Consider the following 12,697-nt stretch of genomic DNA (forward strand, 5'->3'; position numbering starts at 1 on the left):
CTAATACAAAGAATTACATATTTACATTTTTTTTGGTGGTACAGGAGAGCTTGTAAAATGTAGCTTCTCTCAGATCCAGAACAAACAAACAGAAGATGAAACTATTTAAAACAGGGTATCAATATGATCAGACAGCTATCAATTCTAACTAATCTCTTGAACAGGAATAGAGAAGCTGCAGTTGTCTAGATCAGGGGCAGGCAACCTAAGTTCTGTGGGCTGGATTGCCTTCTCAATTGCCTTCTCAATCTGGCCCGTGGACGGTCCGGGAATCAGCGTGTTTTTACATGAGTAGAATGTGTCCTTTTCTTTAAAATGCATCTCTGGGTTATTTGTGGGGCATAGGAATTCGTTCATTTCCCCCCAAAAAATACAGTACGGCCTACCACATGGTCTGAGGGACAGTGGACCGGCCCACAGCTGGAAAGGTTTGCTGACCCCTGGTCTAGATGATGCTGGAAATTCCCATCATCCCTAACCAGCATGATCAAAAATCAATAGATGGGAGTTTAGACCAACAATGTCTGGAAAGCCACAGGCCCCCATCACATCTCTTGAAAGTCAGCTAGCTTCTTCCTAGAGAGGCAACATAACCTGCCATGTCTCTACCAAGGATGTTCCTAACCTCGGTTAGAGCCTCCCCTACCCCTTTCTAGCAGACAAGGCTCTCCTGACTGCCACATGCCACAAAGCAGGAATGGATGGAAATTCAGAAGGGACTGTAACACTACTGACAAAGCTGATATTGTACAAAGATGCTCAAGGCAATCCCATGTTTTTCTAGCCATCCGGAATGTGGCATGACAAGCTCAACGAACACTCTCAGAGTGCTCACCTTCCTAGTCCTTGTACGCTTCTCTTTGGTTTTCCCAAAGTTGTGACAAAGCTCCCCTCGCCATTCTCTCTCAAACTCCCATCAAATATGACTCAATTGGCTCGTCTCGAGTCCGGAACTCAGGAGGTGTTTTCCAGATTTGTAGGCAAGGCTATGCCGTGCACAGGTATAAAATGGACCACTACTAAATTCAAATTTAGATTATAAAGAGTTTTCAGCCACACTGAAAAAACAACAGTGAAACATAGAGGGTTTAGACTGTAACTATTTATTAAATTTGTATACCACCCTATACCCTCAGGTCTTAGGGCGTTTCACAAGATAAAATCACAAAATACATAATCAAAATAAAAACAAAAACCACTCAATAATAACCCCAACACATTTTAAAAGGGCATTGGGTGTCAGTCAGCCCAAAGTCTGGTTAAAGAGGAAGGCTTTTGCCTGGCACCTAAAGGTGTATAATGAAGTTGAGAGTGACTTCGAGCCCACCTAGGTCCAGCGACACACGAGTGTAGTCAATCCCTGCTAAAAGCAGTGCTCAAAGACAGCTCCTGTCAGCTGATTGGCAGTGACTTCAGGTCCCACAGTACTGGCTGCACTACAGTTTCTGATTGGGAATACCAGAGTCCAGCTAATCTAAGCCTTTGGAATCTTCCTTTGCAGTGCAGCTTGAAAGATGGCACATCTGATGTCATGGTTATGACAGATGGTTGACAGGTGGGCAAAGTGACCGCTGCAGGAGGAGGAGCTAAGGATCTGACCAAATCTGAAAAGGTTCCTACCGCTAGTCTAATACAGGGGTCAGCAAACTAAGGGCTGCAGGATAGATCCGGCCCATTGCCTTCAGGATCCGGCTCACAGACGGTCCATGGATTGGCATGGGCTGTGGGGATTCTGTTTTTGTGCTGCCATTATTTTTTTTGCGCCACCATATTTTTTTTGCGCCACTTCCCTCCCCTACCTCTCACGTACCAGCTACTGACCCGTCCTGCGGCCCGCCGAGGGCTGCCAGTCTACAGCCACCATCCTGCCTGCGGGAGCCCTGGGGAAAGAGCGTGAGGAGGAGCTGCCACTGCAGCCATTGCCGCCACCACTGCAGAGGCACTGTGCACTGCAAGCGTGCCACCCGGCAAGCCCAGGCAAGCTCCAGCCCCGCAGGAGGAGCCAGGTGCGGAGCAAAGGGGCGAAACCAGAGAGCCGCTGCAATGAGTCCTAGCCTGGCGGGCTAGCTCCCAGCAGACCCAAGCACAGCCCACCACCAAAGGATGTGTCCGGCGAAAGTCCTCGAGGCTGAAGCACCAGGGAAGGGCTCCTGCTTCCCTTTCTGGGGAGAGGGGGAAGGGGCTAGGGGTGCTCAGATCACCGGTCCGGGAAGGTAAGCACCGCAGCTGGGGCTGGGGTATGGGGAGGACTACTTGACCCCCTTGCCTCTTCTTCCAGCTACCCCTGCCCCATGCTGCTTCTCCAGCCCGCTACAAGGTCTGAGGGACAGTGGACCGGCCCACAGCTAAAAAAAATTGCTGACCCCTGGTCTAATACACACAGGTCATGCCTTATGATCCTACTTCTCCAGTGTTATGGACCCAACATGCTCCAGTAGCCTTCTGTTTAGATATCACCATGGGGATGGTGGGAGCTGGACATTCTAGGTTGGGAACAGAGCTGGAGCCATGACCTCGCCCCTCCTCCGTGTCATAGTCACGTTGCTCAGCAACAACATGCAGAGCTCAGTGGAGGCCAGCCAACCAGAAGCGTCTCTGAGTTGTACTTACGTGGAGGCAGATTCAGCATCCAAAGTCAGGTTCAGTCCTAGGCTCAGGTGAAGAGCAATCCGTGTGGTCAAATGATCCAGAGGTCAGGAAGTCTGCGGTCAAGACAAACAGGAAGCAGCAAGGTAGGTCTACAAACCTTGTTTCCAACATCTGCCTGCTGCTGGAAGCTCTGCTTAAGAAGGCTGAAGCCAGCTGGTTCTCATCAGGACCTTCTCCTCTGAGTCCTTGAAGGCTGATCAGCCGCAGGTGGAGTCACTCTGCCTTCTCCCCCTTCAGGCTGCTGTTCATCAGGTGAAGCTGATTCCTGGCCCATGACACTCCAGATGTTAACCCTAAGTGTGGAGGCAAACCTTTGAAGGGTGCTAAAGATTAGAGTTAATCTATCTGGAATTTCAGTAGTTAATTCACTCTTTATTTCACCCATCCCTTATTCTACAACAGACTCAGACTGCAGCCACATGGATGATTCAAAGGGCTCTTCCAGGAGATGAGCGATGGCCAAAGCAAGTTGTCACCACCAATTCTATTACATTATCCCTGGTGCTATATATCTTTACCTTCTTCTTTCTTTAAACTGGACCTGCTCATGTGTCTTTAATGGCAGCCTAACACAGAGAAATTTAGCAACTTTATTCCCCATCACTTATTTCTGTGTCTGGAAAAGTATGATGCATTACATCATGGGTAGGCAAACTAAGGCCTGGAGGCCGGATCCGGCCCAATCGCCTTCTCAGTCCGGCCCCTGGACGGTCCGGGAATCAGCATGTTTTTACATGAGTAGAATGTGTGCGTTTATTTAAAATGCATCTCTGGGTTATTTGTGGGGCAAAGGAATTTGTTCATTTTCCCCCTTCAAAATATAGTCCGGCCCCCCACAAGGTCTGAGGGACAGTGGACCGGCCCCCTGCTGAAAAAGTTTGCTGACGCCTGCATTACATTAATGTGTCATAAACGGCATAGCGGGGGGGAGCGAGAACAGGCAACTGACCTGCTGCACTAACCACTCCTGGCACAATCTGCAGGGCACAGCAAAAAGAGAGAATGCCTACCAGCTCTATAAAGCCATCTTCATCTGATGATGGGGTGCAGCCTTCAGCAACCTGGTAGCACCACCCATCAGGGGCGTATCATGGGTGTGTGTCTGTGTGCTGGGGCAATCACCCCAGCCACAATTTTCACATTGGAGTGTGTGTGTGCGCGCGTTTGTGTGTGTGCAATGGTCATACCGCCCTCCCTGAGTCAGCGCTGTGCTGCTTTGGCAAGGCTGGGGATCTGATCAGATCCCAGCCTCGCAATGTGGCTCAGGGAGGGCGGAGTGAGGACACAGCAGCCATGTCTCTTTCGGTCCCAGCCCCTTGAGTACAAGTCTAGTGCGGAAGTATTCCTGTCTTTAATGAATCTTGAACATAACTTGCTCTAGATTGCAACCAATGGAACAAATTTGCTTCTTTTCGGCTTCCCTTCTTCTCCTGCCAGTTGTGGTTTTGTTGTTGCTGGTCAAAATCACTTGACATTTCCTAGTACAGTGGTACCTCGGGTTACAGACGCTGCAGGTTACAGGTTGCCGCTAACCCAGAAATAGTATCTCAGGTTAAGAACTTTGCTTCAGGATGAGAACAGAAATCATGCAGCGGCAGTGAGAGGCACCTTTAGCTGAAGTGGTACCTAGGGTTAAGAACAGTTTCAGGTTAAGAACGGACCTCCGGAACGAATTAAGTTCTTAAACCAAGGTGCCACTGTATATGTGACAGCCGATCTGTACTGAAGTGTGATGCGTTGGGGCCACGTGGAATCATTATTGTGTAAAATTATCTCAGAGTATAATAACAGTTGCAAGAGAGACTTGAGCACCTTACATTTAGTTTCTGGCAAGATGCTGATACATTCATAAATTGGCACAGTTATAAACATTTTACTGGCAGGTAAGGAACAATGGGAGATGAGCTGCCTCTAAATCTTGTGTTGAGCATCGCAGGGGCTTTGTATGGCCCCATTAAACTTGCTGCTTTGTGCTGACACTTCTTAAGATGCTTTAATGAACTTTTAAAAAGAGAGGGTGAGAAGTTTCTCCAAGTTGAACTCCCATATATTTCTTTAATGCCGGTTTCTGACAGGCCCTGCTATTGCAGCACTTTCATGTCAATGCTACATGGACAGTGCTTCTGCTTAAATACTCCCAGGCCTAACCCACAGTTGTAAGCTGTGGCTAAAATAACTAATGAAAAAAGAGGCAGCAGACATCAGAAGTCCAAATCCTCGAGCTACAGAGTTGCTAAGCACAGCAACCTTCATAATGATATTTGCAGCAGGACAGTGGTGAGAGCGTGCTAGATGTTATTGCGGTGCAAGAAAATACATTAATGTATTCTCTTTCTTGAGTTAGGAACTACCACACTTGCTTTGGTGAGTAAAATAAAATTTCAGAACACTTTCAGAGCTAGGACCTAGCTCGGTTGGTAATGAGACTCTTAATCTCAGGGCCATAGGTTCGAAACCCACACTAGACAAAAGATTCCTGCAGTGCAGGGGGTTGGACTAGATGACCCTCAGGGTCCCTCCCAACTCTATGACTCATTATCAAGCTTCCCTTACATTTATGATAAAGCCTGGCTTGTGGCAGCTTTCAGTATTGCTCACTGACCAACACCATGGATCCTGGCAAGACAGGCCTGGAAAACCAGGAAACCCCCTCATCTTGAAGGAATCTGGTAACTACTAATTTTGCCTCTATAACCTGTGGGCGAAACAATTAGGGTGGTACCTCGGGTTACAGACGCTTCAGGTTACAGACTCCGCTAACCCAGAAATAGTACCTCGGGTTAAGAACTTTGCTTCAGGATGAGAACAGAAATCATGTGGTGGCAGCGGGAGGCCCCATTAGCTAAAGTGGTAGCACAGGTTAATAACAGTTTCAGGTTAAGAATGGACCTCCAGAACAAATTAAGTTCATAACCAGAGGTACCACTGAATCAGGAGTAAAAGATGTCGTAATGCCACAATTGGGGGGGGGGGGGCACACACTGCAAGTGATCAATCTATTTGTTCATCCAATATATTCATGCTGAGAATTCTCTTGACACATATACATTTGTATTTGAAAAAGTAGGACCTGCAACGGAAGGTTGTGGTGTGAAGTGTTCCTGTTCAGTGTTCCAGTCAGTCACTTCCCCTCTTCCAGAATACTCCATTCTTTTCCCTTTCCCTCAGGCTGCTGATACCTCCCCCTTGCATGCAATATATATCCACATTCACCTCTGGACTTTGGAAGTAGAAACAATATTTTAAGCAGTTTGATAGCTGGTCTGATGTTGTGCTTAAGAGCACATGGCGAGTATATTTTGTATTTCAGCTCCATCATAAATTCATTGGATCAGACAAACCATTATCTTTAAGTTTTAATCTTGAAGTAGTTGCCAAGTTGTTCAAAGGATTTTTGAGATAAGGTATGGGAAGCACCACAAGCATTTAAGACAAGCAGTACATACTATATTATTCATATTCTTTATGCCAAAGACACAAAGATTCTGCTGTAAATTTTAAAACTGGGCTAAGGTTTCTTTGGCACAGTTCCTTGTAACCATGAAGCCAGTCTGATGTTTCAGTTCAATCTCAAATGCCTGTTGTTTGCAAGCAGCATAGCAGCCAACTCTTGAGTCATTCAGAAGCTTCTTTGAGGTTCTTCTGAGATCAATAACAGCAGACACAGTTCTTTGAACAACGGATCTATCCCTGTAACATGTAAATCCCCTGTAGTATGAGCTGGAGATGAGTTGTAAGTACTGTCCAAATTCAGGCAATTTGTGAGACATGACATTTTGGACTGGCTTAACACATTTTTCTATTTTTCCTCAGCATTCTATCATTTCCTTATGCTCCATGCATCAATTTTTGCAGGGTGATGTTACTTGGCATTGTCTTGTGTGAACTTTAAAATTCTTTGCAATACGTGAGTTTGTTGGCAGATGCGTAAAGGTTCCTTGGCAGACCGGCCGATGTGGAAAGGGTTCTTTGCAAGCAGAAAGTTTGAAAGCCACAGCCTTCTACCCACAATACTGATGGCAGTGCCATCAATTCCAGGTCTTCAGAAAAATGCATGCGGCATTACATTCGTAATATCTGTACTTGAAAAGGAGATTTTAAAAACTTGTTTCAATAGCACTGACTCCAAATTTGCACACTATAGCCTTAATGTTATAAATGAAGGCTTGTTATTCATGTCAAGCGACCACCTGGTATCACTTCAGGTTAACTAATGCATCTTTCTTGGATTTTCCCCCACCTACCCCTTTTTTTCTTTATTACCACGAACGACTTACAACACTTCTAATAGCTGGCATGTCAAAAAGCTGTTTGGGAATTCACCTTAACTGTACATCGGCCTGCCTCATGCGACCAAAGTCAATTAAAATTTAAAATTGAGCACTAAGTCTTATCATGCATTTTACATAGCATGTTTTGGTTCCAACATGATTTTCTCATTGGAGTCATTGGCCACCCAGGCACTTGCTTCTGCCTTCTCTAAATTATGTATTAGGTATTTTCATGTAGAAATCACCAACGTAACGGGAACCGCTCTGCCGATATACTCTGTCAACATATTTTCTTTTGTCTCCTGAACTGAGCATAGAGTCAAGAAATGAACATTTATTTTCTTCCAATTAAACCCCACCACCATGGATGAGGTATTTATGCATGTCTAATACCTGCACATATCCGAAGCGGCAGTTTGAATGAAAGAAAAAATAATATTTTTTTCTTCTAAAATGCTGGTGACCCAATTGCTCTGCTAAAAGGCACGTTGATTTCAGTGACGTCCTTAACAGAATGTGCTTTGAAGCAAATACGGAGTTGAATATTTAAATCAGGCCTTTGGCCTTCCAGTAGTTGCGGATTCTTCTGGTCATTTTGGCCATTTTGGCGTGTGTTCAGTCATTTTAAGAGTCCCTCCCCCCCCAAGTGCTACAGCAAGCACCTAATTTGAATCAGGCTCCTTATCCCTTCTCTAGCAGAATTCTCCACTGGATCAGAGTCCCATCAGTGAATGGAAGGAGCCTTTTTGTGCACTGAGCAGTAATTCTGTCTATATTTGGCTACAACTGGATGCCATTTTGAATCAAGATGGCGGATGGAACCTTTCAAAAGTGCACTGATTTTGACCACTTATTTCACAACTGCACTCATTTTTTTAATTTTTTGCTTCTTAGAATTTCTCAACAATGCTGTGTATAAGGCTGCTAGTAACTTATAAACTGAAAAACAGTTCAACATTTCCTGAAAACAGTAGCAACCAGTGTGCTATACTTCTAATAAACATGGATATAAGACTGAGTTAACAGAACTAATTATTAGAGAAGAAACAATGAAGAAAGCTGATCCAGCTATATTCTATGTGGCAAACAGGAACAGCACCACTTCTAAATGTACAAAAACCTCAAGAAAATTAAAAGATTGAGATTCCAAAAGATCCCATTATACAAAGCATTCTTTTGAGTAGTTCCAAAGGAGTAAAAACATACTAATGTATTAAGAAGACTTGCAAAGGGTGCCAAAACAGACCTCTTTCATATACATGAAACATTAATCCACATTTAATAAAAAATCACACTGTGGTATTATAAATGAAGGGGTTATTTGACTAATAATACCAAGACATTTTAAACTGTGAATCTGGGGTATTAGATTTTCCTCTCTTCTTTAGAACTTGCAACAGGAAAAATATTTTTGGTACATAAGAAAATACTACTACGTTAATGATTCTGAAGCAAGGAAAAATTAATCAAAGGAAGCGAGTGCATCCTCCATTAAGAGGAATATGTTGGCTACAAAGCTTAATTGCTGCTGCTTTCACAGGAACAACTGCTGCAGCCAGGATACATCTACAGTTAAGAATGTTCTATGTCAGCATTAACAGTGTTTCCTTGCAACCCATATTTTCAGTAATATTGATTTAATTTCTTTCATCTAGACAAAATACAGTTAACCATACATTATTGATTCAGGACATTCTTCTCCAGCTTCTACCACATATTCATTTTGTGTTACAATAGTAACATTGCTGTAAAATGTCAATCCCTGACACATGACTAAAAAGTATTGGGTGGTTTCCAACCAAGCAGTTCCATCGGCAGGGCTGTCTTAAGCATATGTGGTCCTGGGGTGCAAGGATCCACCTGGCACACTCACCCACCCTGGCTGCCCAGTCCCAGGCGCACAGGAGGGCAGAACTGGCCAGCCGCCTCAGCTTCTTGGTGGCTTGGTCTCCCCCGAACTCACTGCGCAGAGCCGCCCACAGCAGAACAGCTCCAACTGATGGACGGGCTCTTCCCCAGACTCAGCTCTCGGGCCCTGGACTCTTGGCCTGGCGCCCCTGAGAGCCCGGCACCCGGGTGCCCTGCACCCCTAGCACCTGTGGGTAAGACGGCCCTGTCTGTCAGTGCAAGGATTTACGTTTGTGCAACTGAACTTTCTCTTTCTCTCTCTGCATACCCTTCCCAAATGTGCTCTGGAGGGTTGAGGGAACCCCCAGAACACATCTAGGTGGCGCATGTGGGGTGCAAGAAAGACGTGAGGCACAGTTCCTTCGTGGAGCCCAACGTCCTTGCATTAATGGAACTACTTTGTCAGATACCACCCATTATTATTATTTATTTACACTTATATACCACCTTTTTTTCTAAAGGAGCTTGGGGCAGTGCACAACATAAAAAACACAGTCAATAATTAATAACTAAAAATTACAATCCTTAAAAACAATATTAAAAATCGGTATTAATAACAAAACTGATGAATCCCAGAGAGTTTGTTGCCCAAATGCACGGATGAATTGGTTTTTAATTGACATCTGAATATTAACATTGTGAGGCGCAACTGCAGTTCCCTGGGGAGGAATTCCACAGTCAGGGAGCCACCACTGTGAAGTCCCTGTCTCAGACAACGGCCCCACAGGCCATATCAACCAGTGGGATCATGAAGAGGGCCTTATCTGCCAAACTAAGAACACAGGCTAGAAGATATTGGGGAGATGCTTTTTTATGTATCAGTACCTATGTCCTAAATTTGTCCTGGTAGCTCAAAGGTGGGCAGTGAAGAGCTTTAAGGATCAGTGCCTCCTGGTCCCATCTAGCTGACTTGCTCAACAGCTAGGCTGTTTTGCATTAGCTGTATTTTGCATGAGGTGAGGCTATCAGATTGTCTTCATGGTAGCTCATGTAAAGTGCACTGTAGCAATCCCATTGTGAGGTTCTTCAAGCATGGATTACTGTGGCCAGGCTGTAGGAAACACAGGTTGCAACTCACAGAAAGCCAAACTATGGCTGATCAGGACTGCAGAAGCATGCAGGCTCCTGGAGTGAGATTTGCACCCGCTTTGCTGCTCTCTGTTCCCTTCTAGCTCCGTGCAGCAGCTAAACCAAGATTTGGCTTAGTGTGTTGCCTGATCATGGTTAAGCTCCTAATCATCATCTATGGTTGGCTGCAGCTTTCTAGCTCACATCCATTGCATGTTTTGGAGATGCCTTCTCCCCTGACAATGTACATGCTAATCACATACAAGTGTATTGCAGTGTGTAATTGCTCTCCTGAGTGACAGGACAAAATACCTTGTTCTCCGATGATGCATTTACTAGTCTGTTCTTACCGACATCCCGCAATGTGAACTGGACATGAAGGTTTATATGATATATTGTTTAATCAGAACAAGAAATTAAACGGGGGGAAATGTTAAAATTATTATTTCATTCCCACTGTTGTTGCAAATCAAAATCCCCATACTGGAATTTTCTCTTCTAACCGCTGCCTTGTAAAAAAATTATGTTCCTTGTGCAGTAATGCCAAAAGCCTCCCATAAAAAAAATTAAAGAAGCCATACTAAAGATCACAGACTGATAAACAGGGGTGAGAGTATGGGGGACGGATATCTCTTGTTTATTCCCTGATGGTCCAGGCATTCTGCTTTTCATTATTATTATTATAATGTTTGAACTTCTTGGCAAGTTGCCACGTGAACTTTGTCCATTATCAAAAGAGATGATTGTCTGGATTAAATCCATATCAAACTCCACTTCATCATTTTAAAGGATTCTTTCTTTTTTTAAAAAAAATAAACCTAATTCTACATGACATTGCTAAATTTTGACATTATTTACTAAGAGCTCCATTCTTCTGAGCTTGCGTTTGTTTTTTGGCATGGGCTTGTCATATAAACCATTCTTAAGAAGGTGCTCCTTGCTGTGATGAACTTGGGCGCCGTGTTGAAGCTGGAAAGAACAGAGGGCTTGAAGAGGACGGAGGACAGTCTGGAAAAAAGGAGACAGATGGAGACAGAGAGAGAGAAAAAAGCTTTAATACATAGGTTTCAGATATTATTTCATCTTGAGTTAACACAGGCTTGTCACTGCACCAAGTAAATGACTGATGTCCCACTCCTGAGCACACTGGAACTCACACTGATTTCAAAGGGAGCTTCCACTGAATTATGCTCAAGCTTGCAGGCTGGATTTTATCACATGTTGAGATGAAATATTTAATATACTGAAATGTGTGCTTGATATAAAAATGATCAGAAGAATTGCAAGCACATTGTTTAAAATAGTTGCAGATCTTAATACAATGCTTTTTGTTGTTGTCGTGCTCTAAGCTTCCTGGACATATTTCTTTGTGTTCCTAATTTTGGCTCTACTGTGTTGGTGCTAGGCAAAAGTGGGAAGGTGGAGGCGGCGGGAACAAAACAGAAAACTACATTTTTTCTTGCAAAGGGAAATACAGGAAGGGTAGGCAGAGTTTTGAACTTTATCAACCCTGAATGTAAAGGTAAAGGACCCCTGGAGGGTTAAGTCCAATCAAAGGCAACTATGGAGTGCAGTGTTAATCTCTCTTTCATGGCGAGAGAGTCGGCATTAATTCACAGACAGCTTTCTGGGTCATGTGGCCAGCATGACTAAACAGCTTCTGGTGCAACAGGATACCGTGACAAATGCCAGGGCGCACGGAAACGCCATTTACCTTTCCGCTGCAGCAGTATCTATTTATCTACTTGCACTGGTGTGCTTTTGAACTGCTAGGTTAGCAGAAGCTGGGAAATAGCAACAGGAGCTCACCCTGTTGCGCAGATTCGAACCATCGACCTTCCGATCAGCAAGCCCAAGAGGATAAGTGGTTTAGATCATGGTGCCACCCACTCCCTTACTCTGAATGTGCAAAGGGCTGTTAAACAGTGTGCTAGTATTTAGTACACCTTCATATTCCAAATACACACGGGATATATTTTATTCCATAAAACTGGGAGTAAAGAAACACCAAAATACAGGGAGGTTCACTAACAATATGTTTTTCATTGCTAAACGCAATTCAGATAGGTTTGAAACAACCTGTACCAATTAACAATTCTGCAAACGTTGGCTACAAATCTTAGTACAGTGGTACCTCCGATTACAAGGGATGCGGGTGGTGCTGTGGGTTAAACCACAAAGCCTAGGACTTGCCGATCAGAAGGTCGGCGGTTTGAATCCCCGTGACAGGGTGAGCTCTCGTTTCTCAATCCCTGCTCCTGCCAACCTAGCAGTTCAAAAGCTCGAAGTGCAAGTAGATAAATAGGTACTGCTCCAGCGGGAAGGTAAACGGCGTTTCCGTGCACTGCTCTGGTTCGCCAGAAGTGGCTTAGTCATGCTGGCCACATGACCTGGAAGCTGTAGGCCAGCTCCCTTGGCCAATAAAGCGAGATGAGTACCACAACCCCAGAGTCGTCCGCGACTGGACCTAATGGTCAGGGGTCCCTTTACCTTTACCTTACCTCCGGTTACAAACTTAATTTGTTCCAGAGGTCCGTTTGCAACCCAAAACCGTTCTTAATATGAGGTGCGCTTTCACCAATGGTGCCTCCCGCTGCTGCCGCACCGCCAGCACATGACTTCCGCTCACATCCCGGGGCAAAGTTCGCAACCGGGAGCATCTACTTCCGGGTTAGCGGAGCTCATAACCCGAAGCATTCGTAAGGAGGGCAATGCGTAACACAAGGTTCCATTGTAGCTTGAAACAGAAACCTGGCAGGTTACCTAAGATTGGGTATCCATCGCTGTGAAGGCCATAAACT

The 12,697-nt window shown here is 44.7% G+C and overlaps 1 protein-coding gene and 1 long non-coding RNA gene across 2 annotated transcripts in view; one reads left to right on the plus strand and one right to left on the minus strand.

Annotated features, from left to right (window-relative positions):
- Positions 1-1,137: 1,137 nt before the first annotated feature.
- The window catches only part of LOC309514496, a 40,722-nt gene continuing 29,162 nt past the window's right edge, over positions 1,138-12,697 (plus strand). The window contains exon 1 of the long non-coding RNA XR_014211999.1: positions 1,138-2,732. This is a non-coding gene — a long non-coding RNA (uncharacterized lncRNA). The remainder of the gene's footprint in view (positions 2,733-12,697) is intronic.
- Positions 7,476-12,697, minus strand: part of DTWD2 (DTW domain containing 2) — a 97,493-nt gene continuing 92,271 nt past the window's right edge. The window contains exon 6 of the mRNA XM_082191634.1: positions 7,476-10,904. Within this exon, the coding sequence (XP_082047760.1) occupies positions 10,734-10,904 (171 nt within the window). The 3' untranslated portion in view covers positions 7,476-10,733. The remainder of the gene's footprint in view (positions 10,905-12,697) is intronic.

Source organism: Podarcis vaucheri, assembly GCF_965113315.1.
Source record: "Podarcis vaucheri genome assembly, chromosome: 11".
Classification (NCBI taxonomy): Eukaryota; Metazoa; Chordata; class Lepidosauria; order Squamata; family Lacertidae; genus Podarcis; species Podarcis vaucheri.